The sequence below is a fragment of the Theropithecus gelada genome, chromosome 7b (genome assembly GCF_003255815.1).
Source record: "Theropithecus gelada isolate Dixy chromosome 7b, Tgel_1.0, whole genome shotgun sequence".
In the NCBI taxonomy this organism is placed as follows: Eukaryota; Metazoa; Chordata; class Mammalia; order Primates; family Cercopithecidae; genus Theropithecus; species Theropithecus gelada.
This window is the reverse complement of record NC_037675.1, coordinates 38875299-38898741: the sequence shown is the minus strand read 5'-3', so window position 1 is coordinate 38898741 and position 23443 is coordinate 38875299. Positions and strand designations below refer to the sequence as shown.

The window sequence follows — 23443 nt, the reverse complement described above, 5'->3', positions numbered from 1 at the left end:
AGAGGATTAATTTCAGACAACCAAGAAATTATTGCGGGGAAGGGGAGTTTGGCAAATAATCTGGTGATGAGAACTGAATATACTTAACTGAAGAACTAAGACTAAAATGTGCAATAAGGGTAACAAAATAATACATAAATATTAAATCTTCAGACAGTGTAGAAATAATAAAACTTACAACAAAATGAGAGAATTAGATTATGTACTGCCCAAGTGAACATGCAGTAACTATTCTTTTGGATTTCCCCAAGCGTCAGCAGTTGCCCTGCAGTATCTATTGTCAACTGCTTCCAGCCTGGAATCCTCTGCTCTTTCCCCTACTTAGCCTTCCTTCAAGACCCTCCCTATGATGTGATTATCTAACTCACCTTAATTTGGACTAACTTTTATACCCGAGAGACTGTGGAAACTAAGTTTATATGATAAGCTGACATAATAAGCTGAAGCATATTTAAGAATATGAGGATAAACTATTTTTTTTTAAAAAAAGAATATTACTAACTAAAATTGAATAATGGATGAGAGGGAGGAGGAGTTTAGGGGTAATTTCACTGTTGTTCATAGTAGAGAAACTAAAATAAGAGTATTAAAGTTATTTTTATAAAGGTAATCACTACAGCAAAACTATAAGTCTTCCTAAATATCACAAAAACTGAAAAAAAGTCAAAAAATAAAAAAACAGAGTTAAATACTTTCAAAATACTTTTAACATTAACATACTTGTATTACATAAAATGACAGAACTAAGATCAAATGTATTTATTACATCAAAATTAAATGGGCTTAACTTGCCTATTAAAAGAAAAATATTCTCAAATTAGCTCTCAAAGTAAAATCCAATTCTATGCAGTATAAAAGAGACATACCAAAAACAAAGGATTTTAAAAGTTGAAAGGAAAAGGAAAAGCAAAGGAATACCAGGCAGAGCAAATCAGAAGGTCTCAGAGGTTATGATCCTCATATTACACAAAAGATAATTTGTTCCACAGAGCATTAAAAGAAACAAAGAAGGAAATTTGTAATGCTGAAGGCTATAATTCATAATGCATATATAATAGGTATAAATATCTACACATGAAATAATGTAGCATGAATTTTCACAAAGCAGACATTATAAGAGATGTAAAGAGAAATACATAGGAACCCCCTAATAACAGGATACTTGAATAAATCTCTCAGTCCAAGATAGACCAAGTGAAAAAAAAAGTATGAATGTAAACTAATTAATAATGTAGACTTCATAAATGTAGACTTAAATCCACATCCTAATAGTAGCTACCCTTTCTTTGGAATGACCCTGACATATTCAAAAAAGGTTTTTACATTAGACTACATTAAAATTCAATAAATTCCAGAATGTTGAAAATATAAATGTCCTTCCATCTGGTTAAATGCCCTATTAATTTATTCTTTAGTCAAATGGGAAATAGAAATTACAGGTGCAAAATCTGGGGAAAACATTAATAAAAACATTTCAGTATATACTTAACACTACTGAAATATACACTTAAAAATGGTTGAGATGGTAAAGTTTTTGTTAGGTGTATTTTACCAGAGCTAAACAAGCAAACATTACAGGGCCAAATATGTGGCATGCTGCCAAAACAGTACTTGGGTAAAAGTCATACTTTTATAACGTATTACAATACAAATGAAAGGGTGAAAATAAATTAAGCTTCCAACTCAAAAAGATAAAGAATAACAAGACAAATTCAAGGAAAGCAGAAAAAAGAGTGACTATAAATAAAAAGCAAAAACTTAAAAATTAAGAGTTTGCCTTATGATTCAAATGAAATAAATCCAAAAAATAGAAAATACCATCATCTAATGACCCAACATTTTTGTTTCAGATACTATGAATTGAAATCCAAAGAGATTAAGGCATCACACAAAACCAGAACTAAAATCCAAGTCTTCTTACTCCCAGTCAAGTGCTCCCATGGCAGAAATTTGGAAAAAGCATAAATTAAGGTGAGTTAGATAATCATAAGGATGGTCTTGAAGGAAGTCTAAGTGGGGGAAAGAACAGAGGATTCCAGGCGGGAGCTGGTGACAATACATATCGCAAAGCAAGTCCTCACACTTGGGGAAGTCCAAAAAAATGTTTACTGGATGCTCACTTCGGCAACATATACATTAAAATTGGAACAATACAGAGAGGATGAGCATGCCCCCTGTGCAAGGATGACATGAAAATTCATGAAGCATTTCATATTTTTCAGGGAAGGAAGGATAAAATATCAAGGAGCATGAGAAAACTTTTGGTGCTGATAGATGTTTATTATCTTTATTGTAGTGATGATTTTGCAGGTGTACACATACGTCAAGACATCAAATCAAACATTTCAAATATGTGTGATTTGTTCTATGTCAATTATGTCTTAATAAGATTCTAGCAAGACATTTATTATGATAAAATATAAAAGAAGAAAAAACGTTTACAAGTGTTGTTGATGATAATGAGGAGAATAAATCCATAGAGGCATAAATATTTAATGGATAAATTATAAGCATTCTTATGTAAGACAACATTTTAAATAAAAGAGCTAATAGCCAATGCATTATTAGCCTGAGATTGTATGAACTACATTTTGAAGCTATATATAATAAAGATAGCATTTCATGTCAAAAAGAAAGTGTTAAGTAAAACTCACATTACCTGGGAAAACTGCCTGTGGTGAAAGTAGATATTTCCCGCATTAAAGTAAGCCAGCGAGTACTTGGGGTTTAGAGAAATTGCATCTTGATAGTCTTTCATTGCATTCTGTTTATGGCCCATAAACTCATGAATCACCCCACGATTTGTTAAGAATTCTGCTGTAGTATTGATCTGCAGTATAATATTATGATTATTTAACATCTGGGAATAGTATGTATCTCTGATTTCATGTCTGCCAAAATGAACATTAGAGAATCTACTTGTGGGAAATGAGTAGTTTTATAGTGCATGTAAAACCCCAGTAGAACAAATATTTTGAGAAAGGAGTTGGTATGAAGTTGGTTCAGTGTCAACACTTTGTTGATTTGGTTGCTATAAAACAAATACTCTTAGTGTTTTTTCACTCAGTTCCTTTCCAAGGAATAGACAAAGTGGAAAAGCTTATCTGTTTAGCTGTTAAGCTAGAGAAGAAATTAAATTGAATAGTTAACAGGTGTATTTTTATGTAGTAGCAATTATCTTTCAGTTCTTTCCTTTTTCTCATCTCAAACACTACAATATCTGCCCAAATCTACAGAATCAAAACCCAAAATCTAGAAGTAAAGAAGAGTTTCTGTCCATGCATTCAACATGAGATTTTTACTTGTCATTTCATTATGGGAAGATTCTGGGGATTTACACTGTTCTCTCTTTAGTTCCTTCAAACCTAGAACATTATTTTATGTTACGCACTCACTTTGTATGACAAAATAATATTGATGTCTCATGAAAGTATAAAGCGTATTTACTGAAAGCGATCAACATTTATCAGGACTTTGGGGTTTTAGTGCATTTAGGTTATAAAATTGGCAAGCCATAACTCTTTACCCTAGGGATCACTTGGGTTAAAAAAATACAAAACATTATTTTCTGCATAAGTACTTTAAAAAGCTAACAGAGAACTTCTTACTTGAACCTATTCATTGACAGTGTTAATTTATGCTAATAATAATATAACCTAAGATGGTTTTTACCTTCACGGCAGCATTAATATCCTGCATTGCAGCAAAATTATTACCCATCTGAAGACAGACCACAGCTCTTCCTTCATAGGCTAGGTAGTTCTTTGGATCAATATCTATGGCAATGGTAAAGTGGTTCCAAGCTTTCTGGAATTTTCCTTGGGCCTAAAATAATTTTCCAATTACACAAAGTAGGAAATAGTCCATAACATAACAAATGTTTATGATTCTGACTCAATCAAATAAAACCTTTAGTAAGGGTATTTAGTAAGGGTATTTAGCCATGCTAAATCTAAGTTCTTTTAAACCAGAAAGTAGGCATACTGAAAGCATACTGTGACTGTATTCAGTTGACTAATTACCTCTGAGTATTTATGATGAAATTTTAATTAATTAAAATATATTTAACTTCAGAGTCATCTCCTGTACCAATCCTGGACAACATAAAATCATAGCCACCATGTGAAATGCCAACGGTTTTTACCAACACACAAAGATTCACATTGAGCTGCACACACATAGGGAGGGATTGCATTTATTTGGTTGGCACTGAATCTCCAGTTATAGATAATAGATACATAATATACATAATAAAATAAACATGTATTGAATAATAAATGAATAATGGTGTAAAACATATTCTGATAAATCATGCCAGCATCTGGCGTTTTAGGATCACTATACATATTCCATGGAAAATACATGTAAATCTACCAAGCTTCTGTTTATACCAACTGGAAAAGAAAGAAAAAGGTTAGGAGAGGGGCATTGTTAATAGAACGATGTCAGAGTGCTTCCTAGAGAAGACCAGCTGGCAACTAAATGCCTCCACAGGAAGGCAGTGAGTTAATAAATTCAGTACAGTCTGGAGTCTGTCTTTTTTTCTAATGGGCTAAAAAAAACCCATCTTGCCAGAATCTCAGAAGCTGACTCACTTTAACCAAGCTGAGCCTAGGGACTCTCATATGAAAGTAAAAAGAAATACAACCGTTAAGGGAACAAGACCCTGTTTCCTGACCATCAAATCTTCTCTCTCTGGGTAAACCATTTGTAAATCCACACTGTCAACACAAGCTCATTTAATAAACAAGGAATCAGGCAAATTGAGATTAGATTATTAGAATATTAAATAGCAAACTGCCTCACAGTAAGATCTCTGTCATCTGCTCCAGACCACATCTGTTGTGCTCATTTCTATATTTCTAGTGCTAGGCAAATAATAAGGGAATCTGTAAGTATTTGTTGAACAAACTGTTGCTCTTTCCCTGGACAGAACTCAGATGAGCCTAACTCTCCTTTTGCAGTCCTCCTTCCTCATTCAATTCTTTACACTGCTGGGCTTTTCAATTCTCTTTTAGGTTGCTATACACCCAGTGAGATCTTCATAAAATGCAAATTTGATGTCACTTCTCCTATTACTGCTATTCACATTTTTAACTGGACCATAAGGCCTTTAACTTCAGCCTCAACTCATGCCCTGCTCCCTTTGCCCATAACATTCCATCCACTTGGGCCCTCTTGTCTCTTTCTTACGAGACTTTCTGATGGGCCGGTTCCGCTCTACAGAACACTGTATCCTAGCCATGGCCCCTATTTTCACACCTCAACATTATTAATTTCTCAAAAAGCTTTCTCTCACCTCTCAAACAAAGCTAGGTTATTTTGTTACAAGTTATACTAAAACTCATCCTTTTCTTTTGTTGCACTTATCATGATTATAATCAATTATTCATACGATTAATTGTTTGATGCCTATCTCTCCACTGAGTAGTAAACTCTGCAAGAAGAAGGAAGTATATCTTGTTCATTGCTATATCCCTAGGCCTAGAGCAGTTTCCATTCTATATTTAGTGCTCAGTTAATGTCTGTTGAATGCAGTGAATGATGATGATCTTAACACACTTCACTGGATTGCATGCAGTCAGTTCTAGCTGCCTTGGAAATCCCTCTCTTTAAATGGACTTGGCAAATTTCTCTGTGATCCAATAATGGCTAATTTTCTTCCCTTTAGCTTTCCACTAATGCAATAGGACAAAACCTGTGGGGCCTAGGTATACAAGCTAGTAAAATAATTGTTACCCAGGTTCTTATAGATGAACTTCATCAGGCAAATTTTAAAAGTTGTTTGTAAGTGAGGAGGAAGGTAGGGAGGGGTGCAGACATAAAAGGAAGCTCAGGTTCAAAAGATTTTCATTTAACCAGCCTACCAGTTCCCCAGGCTGATCCAGATCCAGACAGTCTCTCTATAACTAACTAAACCCCCTGCTCCCACTGCTACTCTGGAACCTAAAAGCAAGGAAAAGACAAATGTTCATAACCAAAGAAATACTCCCATTGCCAGGAAAGAGCCAAATAAATTCTTTCTCCCCAAAAGATGCTTTTAATGCTCAAAATGTTGCTATATTACCTGCAAATTATAGCCAAAACTAATTCTGGCTTTTATGTATGCTGGATTAATATGCAGCGCTTTCAGAAAGTCTTTCTGTGCTTGCTTGGTGGCTTCAGCATGACCACATTCCATGTAAGAATTTCCCCGTCCAACATAAGCATCCAGAAAACATGGGTTAATTTTAAGAGCCCAGGTAAAGAAATTGACAGCTTCTTCAAACTCATTAATTCTGCAAATAAATAAAAATATTGATGCCTTCTGGTGAACTGATGCATTCTGGTGGCATATGCAATGTTTTCCTGTAACTGACTTGTCCATAAAGATTTGAATTGACTCATAAAAAAATCTCCATTTCTATTATCCATTGTAGGAGGTAGGCACATAAGTCCATAAGACCTAAGGAAGTGTGACAGGTCCTTTGAAGATTTTGGTAAAAGGAAAGACGGCAAGAAAGGGTCATTTTCATAGCAGAATGTGATGGGATGATATTCTGGATTTTTTTTTCAAGTTATTAAAGTCCACATGGCATTCTTAAATCTGTTTTTAACAGGTATTAATTACCAGTATAGAAAAACATATGCTACGATTGATGAAATCTACTTTTAAAAAATAGATTAAAATAAACTTATTTGTATGTATTTAATATTTCCTTATACAATGAAAACAGCCAGATTTTCATCACATGGGCGTCCTTACGTCAGATCTCCTATAAAGGCAGGCCATTTCAATGTGGACACCAGGAGAGAAGGGGAGAGAAGAAAGTAAAATGCATTTTATTTATCAAATTGTGAATGTATTTGGCTAAATGATAACTCTCTCTATCCTCCCTAATTACTCTCTTGTAAAGGCATCAAATATTTGTTCATGGGCATATAAAGTCGCTTCTCCATTTCATATGCATATCTAATAATAATATTTAGTTTCAATTAACATGGAGAGAGTCTAGGATTTTTAAAAATAGAATGGAATGAGGAAACTAGCATTGTTTACTTACCAGGTACTGTGCTAAATACTTAACATATGCTATTTCCTTTAATACTTCCAACAACTCTGTAAGCTAGTTATAATTATCTACATTTTACAGATGAAAGGAAAATTATGGCACAGAAAAGTTTGCACACAGGTAATGGCAGAGTAACTAACATACTATGTTTGCACAGAGAAAATATCTGAGATTCAGATAAGCCTTACTCCAAAATCCATGCTTTTCCACACAGCCATCTCTACCACACAATCTGCACCTATAATACACCTGTGGTTGGTGTACAAGAGCCAGTGAGCTGATATCTCAACAAGGTAGCCAGAAGAAAGGCTTGGAGTTCAGATTTGAACCTGAACATGAAAATTAATATTAATTTTTTAAGGTTGTTATGAGGATCAAATAAGAACATGTGAAGAACACCTAGCACAGAAACCCTCACCCATTGAAGATTATATCTTCCTTCTATTCTCTTCATTACTTCTCAAACAGGTTTCAAATTTTAATAAGATGGATCACTACTTTGCCCACTTTTCCTTTATAAAATACATGGAACCCAGGATAGACTGTTTCAGGAATTATCATCTTCCAGAGGTTACTCAAGAGTATCTCTTAAACTACTGATTTCCAAACTACCCCTTCCTTCATGAAAGTTGCCCCAGGTTCCACCTACACTATCATTTACTAAATATTTTCTTTTAAATCAACTCACTTTTTTTACTTAACTAAATTTATTTTTGAAAGCAAATTAATTTAAATACCATAAGTTGAAAAATTATCTCATGTCATAAATAAAATAATAAGCTAAAATGATAAGCTTGGAGCTGATATTTATTCTGCAGAAAACAGCCTGAGTGCTGCACCATCGATTACAAACAGAAAGTTTTTAAAGACTAGCTCTGGCCGGGCGCAGTGGCTCACGCCTGTAATCCCAGCATCTTAGGAGGTCAGGAGTTCAAGACCTGTCTCTACTGAAAACACAAAAATTAGCCAAGCGTGGTGGCAAGCCCCTGAAGTCCCAGCTACTCGGGAGGCTGAGACAGGAGAATCTCTTGAAACCAGAAGGCAGAGGTTGCAGTGAGCCAAGATTGTGCCACTTCACTCCAGCCTGGGCAACAAAAGCAAACCTTCATCTCAAAAAAAAAAAAAAAAAAATGGCCAGCTCTTAGCTGAGACATTCTCCTTGATGTGTTCAGAAGGTTTGGGAAAGAATTCATTTTGAAACTGAAAGGCAATTCAGTTTCTCACAATGTGATACAGTATTTTTTTAATGCTTGTCCAGCCCATGAAAAGTGACAGGTACTTGCGATACTTCCTCCATGTTTTCCCAAATGTGGTGCAACAGGTGTTCTTCTAGAAGCTCACACAACAATCCACATTGAAGCATTAAAGAAGCTTGCTTCTGATGTTACAAGCAGGCAAAGGTTAACATCCACATATGGGAATCAGATGCCGCCTTTTGAGTTACTCAGGAAAACACAAGGTCACTTTCCTTAAGTAGTATACAATGAAATTGTGCTCTCTTTCCTGATAATTGGCACTATTTAAGAAGTAAAAGTCGGGCTGGGCATGGTGGCTCATGCTTGTCATCCCAGCACTTTGGGAGGCCGGGACAGGTGGATCACCTGAGGTCAGGAGTTCAAGACCAGCTTGGCCAACATGGTGAAACCCCATCTCTACTAAAAATACAAAAAACTAGCCAGGCATGGTGGCATGCACCTGTAGTCCCAGCTACTTAGGAGGCTGAGGCATGAGAATTGCTTGAACCCGGGAGACAGAGGTTGCAGTGAGCCGAGATCACGCCACTGCACTCCAGCCTGGGCAACAGAGTGAGTCTCAAGAAAGAAAAGAAAGAAAAAACAAAAGAAAAGAAAAGAGAAAAGAGAGGAGGGAGGAAGGGAGGGAGGAAGGGAGGGAGGGAGGGAGGGAGGGAGGGAGGGAGGAAGGAAGGAAGGAAGGAAGGAAGGAAGGAAGGAAGGAAGGAAGGAAGGAAGGAAAGAGAAAAAGAAGTAAAAGTCCACTTTGCCTTTCCAAGTGCCTTCTCACTGTAGTATAGCAATAATTCTAAACATAGCATAACAAATTCCTTATCAGGAATAATAGTCATTCCATGTAAAATGCATTTCGTTTTGATAGGTTTAGATAGGTTTTGTTGTGTTTAGTATTTCTATCTGTGGGTAGTGAAGCATTTACTTATGATGCATACCTATAGTGAGCATTTCAATGGACGTTTCCAGGGAAATCCCTTTCTCTCATATTCTCCCCAAATTCATTGAAATGCCCCTAGTAATATTGACATCCAAATTGCATCATACACCCTGGCCCCTCTTACCCAGTGAAATGAAAAATCCTTTGTGAGTACATATTCTAATATATGGTTTATGAAATACAATCTTCCCTTCTGTATAGCCTAACCAATTAGAAAAATAAGGCAGTGAACTGAAGCTCACCACCATGTCATACAAGTTGTGAATTACCAAATGGCAGTGATTGAAGCTATTTTTCTGTACCCATCAAGTTATCAGCACTAATGTTTAATGAACAACTAGTCTGTTCAGACAAAGTAAATAATCATTAAATCTTGAAGCTGAAAAGAGATCTTGAAAGACAGCTAGCAAGCTCCTCAAAGCCGATAGTGACTAAAATCAAGTCCAGGGAGGTGAAAGTGCTGAAAATCAGAGGCTCCCCAGCCTCCTGCACCAATAGACCAGGAAAAGAAAAATGAGCAGATGCCACTGTGGAAACAGTAATTTCATTTCTCTGAATATGTGTCTGTCACAGTGTCCTACAGGTTGAAGCCCTTGTTAAGTAACTGCATGGCATTTAGCCAATGGGAGAATGTGGCAGAATATCTATGATCTTGTCAGGATACACATTCAATGAGATATACATTGTTAAGCATCAGTTACCACAAGTGTAAAAGTATGTTAAATGAGGTTTTCTAAAATAAAATGTGTTCGCATAAATCTAGAGCCAAGTGATCACTTCCTGGAGGTGCATGATTCTATTTACTGTGTTCTGTGAACAAGGGATTGTGTGCTGAGCTTGTCCACTAGGCCACAGACACAAAGGTCCACTGCATTTTCCAAATTAATCACATACGTGACCAGATGTGCCCTACTGAGTTGTACAAATAAATCACAAATCCCTCCCCAAACTAAAGAGTCTGGCTTGAAGAGTTAAAGACTCAAAAATATTTTATGCCCCAATATGTAAGAATAGTAAAATAAATGTGCTGAAGTAAAAAGTAGATAGGATATATAACTGAGTAATCTCCCTCTATGATATTTTTTGAAATATGAAAGCGGCGTTCTCAGTTCTAAAAATTAATTCTACCATAACACTCGTGGGTGACTAAATTGGGCAACAAGTAGGATATTCAAGCCTGAGGAATGTTGTCTCCTAGCAACCACAAGAGTGAGAACCAGAGATATACAAAGGATACTTCAAAACTCTGCAACCCCACGAGATCAAAGATCAAAGCCTTAAAATTTAAAAATTTATTTCTTTAAAGAATTTTTCCAAATGAGAAAATGTTTACTTTCCCTACTGTAAGACACACCAGGAATAAATCCCCATAGTTACAGTCCATGCATCTGTGGCATAAGGATGTTATAGCTCACCTTGAAAAGCAAAAAATATATATATATACGACCAATCACTCAACACTCCTTATTGTTAAATTCAGCACAACTCAGAACTCAAAACACGTGGAACTGGGACTCTGAGTTTTCACAGGTGTACAGTTGATTTAAATTCTACTTTTATTAAAGAACAATAGAGATTCTAGTTGGGTGATGAAAGTTGGTTATTTGGAATTGCAAAGCAGTATCAGCTCAAGGAGGCTCTCCAGTATATACCCAGTGATTACATTTCATAAAAGAGATTGTGAACCGACATATAGAGAAATTTACTGGTTCTAATGGTTCCTAAACCTAGGAGTGAGGTACAGAGTAGTATTGGAGTCTGTTTTTAATTTTAACAGAATGCAACGAGCTCGGACATTTTTGGTCTTCACCCGCCCACCAAAACAAACACATCAGTCATCGTTATTCCATCTCTTCTTAAGAATGACAATTACTTAAAGAGATAGATTGCACAAAGGTTGCTGGATTAAAATAGACAATGGTATGACCAGGTTTCGCTGTCTGTACAAAATGAAAGGTCTGAGACCAGGTTAGGCCTTTTAACACAAAGACACCTTCAGAAGTTCCAGTTATGGTATTACTCTGCCCATAAAATTAAAAAAAAAAAAACTTTCATAGGAAAATGTAGCGTACTATATATGTCCTCAAAGAGAAAAGGATGTCAATTTCCTAAATAATTCAAACTATGTTTTACTCTTTAAACTGGGTATTTACACAGCCTAGTTTACATAATTTGGAACTATTCTAATTTAATCCTCCAAATTAACTGGTATTATTTGTTTCTTAGGGGAAAAAAAGTGATAAACCATTATTTGATCAAATATATTTTATCACATATTAAAGTCCTCACAGGCTGAATCTCTATAATTTTAAAAGCAAAATTACTGAAAGTTAATTTTATGATGTCAAATACATATGTAGAAACATAAGCATTATGGCTAGCAAAGTCTATACACTATAATATTATTTCAGAGTATATTTTAAGCTGATTATCTTCTATATTTTAACCTTATTTAAGTGTTTTCATCTCTTCTTCTATAACTTATTTTTATAATAAACCCAGGAAGAAGTAACTTTGCTTTAAGTATTGTGTTTTTTGTAGATATTTGCTGGTGTTTTTTACTTAGATTTAGTCATGTTTTTAAATGCAAACTTTTCTTAAAAACGCATAAGTTTTTAAAATCCCCCTTTCCTCCAGGAAAGAGACTTTATAATAGTCCCACTTTATGAACAAAATAAATTATTTTATGCTTAGCTATTTTGAGTTATGCATAATTTTATTCTATATATTGCCATGATCCTTTCCCAGCATCTATGCTTGGATTAGATGAACTCTGCCCAATGCCATGATGGAAGCATTTGCCTGCTAATTTGTGTAGAACAGTCTATTAGAAGGCAGAAGGGTGCTGAGGAACACTAAATGTGGTCCCCGTGTCTACACAGGGAACTCTTTGTGTCCCTCCCCGTTTTTGTACTCTGTCACATTCACAATTTCTCCCAGTTTCTTCCATTCTCTCCTGGTTTGTTTATGGGGTGATAATTAGATAAGTCTGATGGTCCCGCTTGCTTCCACTTTGACATGAATTGCACTCCATACCTGTGATGGCACATGGCAGTGGCGTGACAAAGGCTCTCGTTAGTCTGGCTTATCAGAGCAGCTTGTTTAAAATCCTGAAATAATGTTATAAGCTTTTGTTAATTTTGCAACATTATTTTATGTGCTATCTTAAACTTCCTTCTAACTGTGATTCCACAATGACACAAGCATTAAGATACACATCTTCCTAAATACATGTGACACAAGCATTAAAATACACACCTTTCTAAAACTTTATATTTTCCTTGTAGCATCACATCAAATAAGAACAGATGAAACAAAGGAAACCTATTATTGTAGACTCACTCAGAATCTTGTACTACTGGTCTCTACTCAAGAATGGAGATTTTTTTCCTATGGTTTTGCCCTGCAATGGGTAATGAGGTATCTATCTCATTTACTTACTTTCTATTGTTTATTCCCAGTGAACTCCTCTGGAGACTTCTCTATCTAGACAGGAAAGGAAATGCACCTAAAGAGAGCCTTTGATGTTACATGACTATAGGACAAACAGGTATCCAGGTTGGGGAAAGGGCATAACCAGGCCTTCTGTATGGATGAGCTGGGGCTGCTGCTGCCTTTGGAATCCACACTTCCGGCGAGAAATTGTCTCTTGTCAAGGATCCATAAGCCCTCCTGTGAGGGAGAAATGGAAACTCTAATCGCCAGATCTGAAGTTAGGGAGGTCAGCTGAGAAGGATCCCAGTGGCCACTACAAAGAGGCTGTTTAAAAGCATTCAAAGGGCTAAGTCCACAAGAGATCATGCCATGATAGCCCAGAGCTCTTTTCTCTATCAGGCCCCAGGGACAGTGTCTGAAGCTTATGGCTCTTCAAAGTCCTACAGAAATATTTGAGGCCTGAAGTAAAATAAGAAAATTTAAATTTTCTTATTTTTATTACTGAATTATACTGAATTAATATTTTTTTACTGAATTAATACTGAATATTTATTCAGTATTCTTGTTTCTTAATTTTCTTATTTTTAATAAGAAAATAAGAGAAATTTACTGGTTCTAATGGTTCCTAAACCTAGGAGTGAGGTAGAGAGTAGTTTTGGAGTCTGTTTTTAATTTTAACAGAATACAACGAGCTCGGACATTTTTGGTCTTCACCCTTATTTTTAATAAGAAATTTAAATTAAGAAAATATTTAAATATATAACTGCAAAACAAAATATTATATCATGTCAACTGCATGATATTTACATATGTATTAATATATGAGATGTAGATTTATTTTAGTGATTGCTATACTATAGGAAGGGCTTCTGAAAGAGTACTGAATCTGTGAAGGAATGAAAATAGCACTGCTTTTTCCCCCAGAAGACTGCTTCAGTAGGAATCTTCCTGGACAGTGTTTGTGATCTCACTTGATCAAGCAGAGCAGTATATTATACTCTTCTCTGGAGTGGCAAAAGGAAACCCCTCCAGGCTTCCTTCCTGGAAGCCAGACACTGGAACTCTGCAGCCCCAAAGGACACTACCCAGCCAGAAAGGAGCTAATCAAAGCCCACACTCTCCCTCTCCCTCCCCGCCTCCTCCCTTCCACAAACCCTCCCTGGCTATGTCAGAGGGAAGAGGCTGACTGTCTTTGAAGGGTAGGATAAATTTTCTGCTGTTATTGGAGGTGGAAGAGGGAGTAGTAAGGTTAATCTGAGCACTCAGAGATCCTGCTGGAGGAGGCAGTATTAGTCACAGACCAACCTGTAGATGTGGACACCCCACATTGATTCAAGAAGCATATTTGATACCAAATGGAACTATTTGGAAGAAAATTTTTTAAATTATTGTCTAATCAAATATAATATAATAAAAATGCTTCCAGACATCTCTCTAGGAGGATTTTTTTGTTGTTGTTGTTTTTTGTTTTTTGCTAAAAATAAGGCAAACTTCCAAGTGTAAGTGAGCTTTATTACAAACATTCCCATGAATTTTGGAAGTTTCAAGGATGACCATGTAACTTAAAAGGCTAAAACAAATTCAGTTTTGTAATCAGATGAAACTTACAAAAGTGAACTTGACTCTACATAATCATTATTATACTACATGGTAATTAGGCAGTAATTATCAACAATAGACATAAAAGATGACTATTAGCATTACTTAGAATAAAGTTAGCCACTGTTATTTAATATTATAATTTTTCTCTTCTGCATTAATTATCTCTCTAATATAAGGATGATAAATAACAAACCACACAGTCACTAATGTGTACCACATAGAATAGAATTTAGCAGTCTCACACTACCACTTCACATGCCTCCCCTTCTCCCATCAGCTCTATATACCAGGGGTTGGGGACCCCTGGAATACGAGATGTAGATCTACATCTCAATCTCAATCTACATCTCAATCTTACATCTCAATCACAGCAGGAGGTGAGCCACAGGTAAGCATTACTGCCTGAGCTCTGCCTCCTGTCAGATCAGCAGCAGCACTGGATTCTCATAGGAGTGCAAACCGTATTGTGAACTGCGCCCACCTAGGTTGTGTGCCCCTTATGAGAATCTAATGCCCCATGATCTGAGGTGGAACGGTTTCATCCCGAAACCATCACCCCGCCACCCTGCCACCTGAATCCCCTGAAAAAATTATCTTCCATGAAACCGGTCCTGGTGCCAAAAAGGTTGGGGGCCACTGCTATATACTTATGACAACCTGTTTGTTTTAGTCGCTCTTTCATTTCCCTTAAGCTTTGATCCTTGGCTACCCATTTATATTTAAGTTTGAGGGATTTAGATCGAGAATGGCAGTTTGGGGTGCCTGAACATCTCTTCTCTACTATCTGTAACCTTGCAGCATTATATCTTTTTTTTTTTTTTTTTTTTTTTTTTTTTTTAATCCCTTTACTATTATCTTGGTAGGTTTTCAAGAGGGAAAAGAGGAAAACAAATGTTCTTAACCCATTAACTTCTGGTTACCTTAGCCATAACTTCACAAACAATCCCAGTTGAAATGCTTCTGAACAAAGTGTTCCTATGAAGGGCATACAGCTCTCAACTAACTAATGTTTTCAGCACTCAGGCTACTCAGCTTCTCTGTTAATCAATCTTTCCCACTAAAAGTGTTTTTAAAGATTCTACTTTCTCTTGGTTTTTCATGCAGACCTCTAATTACTCAGTCTTATATATTTCATTGCTTCTTCCCCTGCTCATATCGTTTTTTAGTTGTTTTAATTAATTTTTTAACTTCACATAGAGAAAAATTGAATTTTTTGCTTTCAATTTGTGTTTCTGTGATATATCTTTTCCAGCTTTTTGTTGTTACCTATCTATATCACTATATTTAAAATGTGTTTCTGGTTGCCAAAATATAGTTGGGACTTTTACAAAATTCCAATCAGACATTTTCATGATTTTCATTGTTGTATTTGGACTACTTCCATTTAATATAACTACTGGTGTGGCTGGATTTAGGTCTACTATTTTATTATTTCTTTTCTGCTGATTTTCTCCGTTTCTGTTCCTCTGCTTCCCCTTCCTAGACTTATATGGGATTCTTTTAATATTTGTTAATATTCCATTTTAGTTTAGCTTCTACCTTTTTGACTGAAGAGGTCACATTTCAGCAGAAACCTAAATGAAATGATGGCATGAATCATACACAGATCAGGAGGAAGAGTGTTGTATGCACAGGGACTCACTCGTGTAAAGGTCCTAGGGCAGCAAGGGAGCTCAGCATTTCCAAGGAATTGCAAAAGGCCAGGGTGGCATGACTAGTGGAGAGAAGAGAATGTTTGATGACAAGATCAGAGGTGAGCAGCAGTCATATCAAGTAATGTCTTGCTTGGTCACAGTCAAGAGTTCAGATTTTATTCTAAGTGTGATGGGAAGCCATCAGAGGGTTTTGAGCAAAGGAATAACTTGATCTGCTTTATATTTTTAAGAGATTTCTGTAGCATCTGTTTAGAGAATAGCATGTAGAGGGGCAAGAGTGGAACCTTAAGCCAGTTGGGAAGCTACTACAATAGTCCAGAAGAGAAATGATTCAGTTCTGAAACCTGAGTTCTGCTCTTGCCCCAGTACTTACTGGTTGAAAGGAAGATAGCAGTGGCAATCATGAGAGATGATTTAATTCAAAATATGCTTTAGTGGTAGAGCTGACTGCACTTGCTAATGGGTCAGATGTGGGGTGTGAGGAAAGAGAGGGGACAAGAATGACTCTCCCTAGACCATCAGCTCCTCAAAGACTGGAACTCTGTCTCATTTATCTCCATATATTAATGCCAGTGCCTTGCCTGAAAGAAGATAGAATTTGGAATTGAGGTCTGAGTTCAGATGTTACCCCAGTACTTACTGTGGAAAGGCCTTATTTAACCTCTTTTGAATACCAGTTTCCTCCTCTGTAAGTTACAATGGTAAATTGTGCAGCATTGTTGAGGACCCAGTGTGTAGCAAGTGTGCAACAGTTGTTTAGTGGTTGCTTAGTACTAAATAAATCTTTATACAAAGGATAACATGGGCCCTGCATTTAATTCTCTAACAGCTGCAGTCCCTTGTTCCCCATCTCCATTATCTCACTCTCTCCACCTCAACACTGTTGCCCATTGTTTTCTTGCCTACTACAAACAGGCAGGTTCTTTATTTCCATCTACCTGAGGGTATACCTAGTGACACAGCTCAAAAATATTTTTAATATATCAAAAAGCTTAAAGGTATTCAAACATTGAGATCACATTTATTCATAGCGTAAACTTCCTCAAAGGTAAATGATTATGTTGCACAGAATCTCAAAAAAATGACTCCAGAAATAGAAAAAATAATCATCTTGGGAGGTGGGAAGAACAGGATGTACTCCACTCCATATGTTATGTTGCAGTTCCTCAGAGACAAAGAAGCAAAACTGTTATTACTTAACTATACATTTCAAATTGCTATTTAATTTTTACCTCCTGTTTCTTAATCTAAGAGTTACAAACAGACAATAAAAATAAAAAGTTAAAAATGAGGATGAATTTTGTTTAATTATTCTTTAATGAAATACATTTAAACTACCTGTTTCATCTGAGTACCTTGTCTATGCTTTTTTCTACTGATTCTGAACGCCTGTCACCACTAACTTAAAAACCTGTTACCAGTAGCCCATTCTGAGCAACTATTTCCTGCCCTGTTTGAAACAGATTTATTTTGCTATATTTGCAAAGGGAAAAGAGGAAAATTTTGAGAAAGTTACCACTAAACAGCAGAGTACACGTTACAGGAATCATTTTATTTACTAAGTAACTTGAGTTTTGTCTGTACTCCCTTAAGAGAAGTGATGGTCTTGATCACATTAGAAATGTCTAAAAATGTATTGGCTGTTTATCTGTAATCCAAACAAAGCAAAAATACACATTTTTTTCACAGAGTCTATTAGTCATTTCAAGTATTTTAATAGAATTCTTGCTAAAGTTAAGCTATCACTCATTAATATTGCCAGTTGATAATAATAAAATCTTGTTCACTAGTTCTCAGAAGTCAATGTGCAAAATCAAGTGGGTTCTTTACATAACAGGAAGGCTTACCTCTAATGCAAAGCCATACTGGTCTAGTTCTAGGTAGATGAGTCCACGATTAAGGAACGTATTTAGTTTTACAGTTTCTGTAGCATCAAGAAGCAGCACAATTCCATAATCTGTTAATGCCTAAAAATAAAATAATCATTTGTAACATAGATTCAGCTTTTTAGAGCCTGAATTCATTGGCTATGGACAAATATATTTATGTCCAAACTAGGACCCAATGGTTAGTTCTTCAATTTGTTTTATAATTTATGGCCAAAATAACCATATGTTAGATTTAAAGGGTACCCTTAGGCAAAAAGTATCATGGACACTTTTCAATAAGCAGTGCACACTGTGCTTGCATTTCATGTTTTACCTGCAAGTCACCCCATACATTTTCATTGGTGTATGGGCTGGAAGAGAGGGATTTAGCACTCTGCCCTGACTCAGTAGTTTCATCAAATGATCATTAAATATATAATTTCTTTTTAGTGTTGTATTGTTTTCCTTGCTGAAATCTAAGCTCTATGAAGCCATAGCTTATCCATTTTGTTCACTGTTTTAAGCCCAGTAACAAGAATCAAGCCTGCACATACCATGCATTCAATAAATTTGTATACAATGAAAAAGTCATGAATCAATGAAAATAGATCTTAATAAAACTAACAAATAAGCACTTGTATGAAAGTTACCTCAAAATATTTTGATAAATATATTCATTTTTCTAAAAGACACATAGTGTAATCTGAGAATCAACTCAGACCCTTCTCCATTACTTTTACCTTTTTTTGTTTTTTTTACATTCACTGACTAAACAAGATTTTACTGGCTTCTACTCTGCACTAGGTACTAGAAGCATCCTAAACTTGGGTTGGAGCTGAATCTCTTAAACCATTTTCCTACTGAATATTCTGTCCAAAACAGCCATATGGTCTGAACAGAAAAGGGCTAAATCTTATTATGCCTGTAGCATCTGCCAACTGAAAATGACAAAGAGCATTTTATATTTGTTCATTTGCCCTCCTCTGGTGTTTCCTAATGTTGGGTGCTCAAGTGTCTTTAAAAAATGTGCAATTAAAGATCCTATAGGTATGTTGTGGCATAATCATAAATAAAAATTGCCAGGACTATAAAAATAAATGGTAATATTTTTCAAAAAAGAAAAAACCAAACCTAGAATATTAGCCACAAATTGTCTAACATTTTTCTTTTACTAAATTACATTATGTGAAACCAGTATGATGCCTTGGAGATCCACTGAGCAGCTGAATCTGCAACACAATAGGAAATAAAAACTGGGAAATAAGATTTCGTAAAGATCAATGAGGGTAAGGGGTAGGGATGGGAGCACACAGGTTTTGATTAAGAGGAAGGGTCAGGGCCTTGGCCTCTCCTGGATTTGTGCCATGCCTCTGTTATCATTACTAACTCCTCGATTTGGAGAAAATTACTTAACACCGAGCCTTAGCTTCCTCATCTGCAAAATTGGCGTGTTAAAAATTCATCATATTGTTACAAGGATCTACTTTAAAATGTTTTGATTGTATCTCAGTGAAGCATTTAGCTCAGTTCCTGTCACACAATAAGCCCTAAATAAGTGGTAACTGTTCAGTATTTTTATTAATATCAAGTATTAGAACCAGAATTCATCTTTCCTTAGTTTTTATGAAACTATATCTTGGGAGAATGCCTAAGTGCATTTTCTGCAGAAAGTTACTTGGTTTTTCTCAGGCTAGGGATGGCAGGAATGCTGAGAAACAGGTGGAGGAGGACACACTGCTTAATGACATCCAGTCCACATGCTGGAGGTCAGACGGTTTTACAAAGCCACCTAAACACTATTAACCTAGAAGCAGACAAATTTGTGGACAACAATACAGGTCACTAACTCCCTCTGTGTGACTTGGATGGTTTTTCGAACCTCTCCCTACTTCCATTTCCTCATCTGTAAAGTTAGCAGATCGGATAAAATGCTTCAGAGTCCTGGCAGCTCTGAAATCACCAATATTTTATTATCGTAATTTAGTTTTACTTGATTTAGGTAGTTTTGCATTTTCTTTATTAACAGGGCACTGGCTCTTTCACATATCTGAGATAACAAAACAATGAGTGTTCCCTCCCCACCCCAGCCCATTGTTTTCCTATTCAGGGTTACCTTTCCTACAAGAATGGGGTTGGGGAGGGAATCCTCAAAGGCCCCTGTTGTGCAGGTCACTCTAATAAATGATCTTTCTGTCAGCTGCTAGCATCTTAACAATCCCCTTGTTAAAAATTAGCTATTCATTTATCAACATCTCTGGAGGAAACCTGATAATCTGGTTACCAAGAATTTTATATACTCTTAGGTAGAGACAAAGTTTCTCAACTTCCCTTCTAAAGCTTGTACATTTCTAAATTTCTAAATGTTTTAAACAGATTTCACTGTCCACGTTTCACAGACTGGGGAGTGTGTGAACACAGAACAGCAAGAATGTGACCTAGCCTTTTAAAAGAATGCGTCATTTACTACGGACATGGGCAAGAATAAGGAGAGGGAGACAAGTAACAGAGGAAGAGGATGGGACATTATTCTGAAAGACCACAAGACTAGCTGCTCCCCAGTGAGGAATCCTCATTGAAAAGGGACCAAACCAACAGAGGAGAGAAGAGAGTAGGTAAGATTACAAATATAAACAAGAGTTTGCTCCGGCAAACGCTGGATCAAGACAAATGGAAAAAAAGGTTTGCTGCAGCCCACAGGCCTTCAAAATATGGGCCAAACCTGGTCACTGGTCCCTGGAGCTGAAAACCATCACTCCATACTCCGTGCTACATGTGTGGTCTGAGGACCAAACAAAAGAATGCCTACACAAACTGCTGTAGCTAACATTAAAATTTTGAAACCACAATATTGCTAGTGATTGCTACTGCTTTAAAAATTCTGCACTTTGGGAGGCCGAGGCAGGCGGATCACGAGGTCAGGAGATTGAGACCATCCTGGCTAACATGGCGAAACCCCGTCTCTACTAAAAATACAAAAAATTAGCCGGATATGGTGGCAGGTGCCTGTAGTCCCAGCTACTTGAGAGGCTGAGGCATGAGAATGGCATGAACCCAGGAGGTGGAGGTTGCAGTGAGCCAAGATCACAGCACTACACTCCAGCCTGGGCAACAGAGTGAGACTCCGTCTCAAAAAAAAAAATAAAAAATTCTGCATACGGTAGAAACATTTATTCAAATGATAATTATGTGATGGATTTAATTTATAAATGCCTTTAAATGCTTCTATAAGCATTATCAACTTAATTTTTCATTTGACTTCTTTCAGAAATTATATAAGAAAATTTCGTGAGCACCAACAAAGAAATTAAATATTCTTTGAAATGGTTCTTTGGTTTCTCAAGTTTTATATGTGTGTATTTCTTAGGAATTCCTTTTGAAAATTCTAGCAGAAGTAATAAGAAAATACTTTATAAATGCCTTAAATGAATTTACAAATGCTTTAATGTATTGTTTATTACATGTTTATTGACTGACATCAACAAGCTATTTAATGCATGTTATTTATTAAACACTTTAAACACATTGTTTACTAAAATGGTCATCTTACCATTTGAAGTTCCCTTATCTTGGTGTAACATAATGCTCTGTTATAAAATGCTATATAACTATTTTTGTCCATGCTGATAGCTGTGGTTAAATCTGTAATTGCTAGCTTATAAGTCTAAAAAGAAAAAAGTAATTATGTGAGAAAGGAAAATCATAATGGACTGAAATTTAATCATAAAATAAATTCTTGTTTCTATCAGAGTTTTTGAAACACTCATTTAACCATTCTTTGTATCATCTGTGAAATTAACACATTGAAGCTAATCTTTCATAGAGTTAATTAAGAAAATCTCCTGGTAGAAATTATCATTATAGTTTCTCTTACCTACAAACAAAATTAAATATATCAACAACTTCAATTTAGGTAAATATCTTATTACCAGTGTTGGTATATGGCAAGGAGAAAATCATACTTCTAGGTAAAATAAAATAAAGCCAACCATATTAATGCAGCAAACATTCACCAGTGCTTGCTTGCTTCTGTCATTGTGACTGTCATATCACATAATCATCATGTTTTCTACCCTTGTTCTCTTTTGCTTCCTCTTTGATTCTTCTCTGATACCTTATATCATCCATTTCTATAGATAGTAATTTTCATGGAATTAACACATAATGCAAGGCCTTACCTTTGCTTTAAGGTATTATTTGTAAAAATTTCATATAAAATAGCTACAAAGAAAGATCAGAAAGGAAAAGTAGAGAGAAATAAAGTATTCAGTGCAGTATCACATATCAATGGTACTGCTCACAACTTTTAACCCAGTAACTTCTGTTTAAGGACCAATCATAAACCCAAGCAGCAATTTTGTTCTCAGATGTATATAACTATATTATTTTAAACAGTAAAATAGTAAAAATTTTAAAAACAATCAAAAAGTTCAACAATAAAGTAATTAAAAGTAAATTATGGTGGAATATTATGCAGTCAGCAAAATACTATCTTCAAAGATTAAGTGTAAAAAGCAGGACACCACACAAGTTATATAAGTAGCATAGTCCAAATTTTGGAAAATATATATCATATTTTATGAGGAAAGTAAAAGACTAAATACAAATATGACAAATGCACTCAGAAATTATCATTGATGGTGAGATAATAATCCTTTATTCCCTTCCGTATTTTTCCAAATTTTCTGCAATGAATATATGCTACATTCTTAATAAAAATAAATAATAAATGTTATTTAAAATGTAATATGAAAAATAAATACCATTATTTTGTGAAAAAAATATGAATTGGGAAAGTGTAAAGTTTTCTATGTAGTTCTGCCCTTCATATCACAGTGATTCCCAACCACAAAGAAAAAAAGTAAGTGAGTCCCCTGCCTAGCATTAAGAGTCTTCCCACCCTAAAATTTCAGTAAGCCAGGCAGGAAATGGCCCTACCTTGTTGTAGTATTTCAGAACTCCTCTGTAGAGATAGGCACGTATGCTCTCAGGGTAAATTTTTATAGCCTTGTTACAATTCAAGATTGCTTTGGAATACCTGCCTTTTAAACCATAGAATGCTACTCGGCTTAAATATGCCTATTCAGAGAGAGAGAGAGAGAGAAAGAAAGCAGGAATGGGTGCTTTAGTAAAAGCACCAATTCTACCAAAATATATGATACTTGGAACAAATCTATGCCTCCCAAAGAGGGTATTAAAATATAGTCTTTTAAAAAAATTTCTTTTATTAGAAAAAAAATTTCAAATGACACAGAATAATTGAAAGAATGATAAATACCTATCACCTGGAGTTAATAATTATTAACATTTTGCCATATTTCTCTATTTTTTTCCTGCACTATTTGAAAACAGGTTGTAGATATGGTAATACTTTACCCCAAGTCCTCTAGTATGCATCTCCTGTGAAAAAAAGACATTCTCCTACATAACCACACTGCCATTATATATCCAAGATGATTTATAGAAATTTCCTAAAATCATCTAATATTTAGACCAGATTCGAATTTTGTAGATTCCTAAAATCAAGATGCAATCAAGCTTCACCTATTGAATTGTGTGTTGTCTGTATAGTCTATTGAAAGCTAGGAATCTATGTAACATCAAAACAAAAAGTAAGTAAAATTAATGAGTATATAAACTTTAAAGTATT

The 23443-nt window shown here is 35.5% G+C and overlaps 1 protein-coding gene and 1 non-coding gene across 2 annotated transcripts in view; one reads left to right on the top strand and one right to left on the bottom strand.

Moving 5' to 3' along the window:
* TTC6 (tetratricopeptide repeat domain 6) overlaps positions 1-23443 on the bottom strand; it is a 226017-nt gene that overhangs the window by 12975 nt on the left and 189599 nt on the right. Inside the window, exons 25-31 of the mRNA XM_025392893.1 lie at positions 22732-22872; positions 21344-21457; positions 17776-17895; positions 12273-12346; positions 6068-6278; positions 3673-3825; positions 2660-2830 (exon numbers count right to left, since the gene is read on the bottom strand). Of these exons, the coding sequence (XP_025248678.1) occupies positions 2660-2830; positions 3673-3825; positions 6068-6278; positions 12273-12346; positions 17776-17895; positions 21344-21457; positions 22732-22872 (984 nt within the window). The remainder of the gene's footprint in view (positions 1-2659; positions 2831-3672; positions 3826-6067; positions 6279-12272; positions 12347-17775; positions 17896-21343; positions 21458-22731; positions 22873-23443) is intronic.
* LOC112629652 lies at positions 2113-2219 on the top strand. The gene has a single exon (XR_003120730.1). It is a non-coding gene; the product is annotated as a U6 spliceosomal RNA (small nuclear RNA).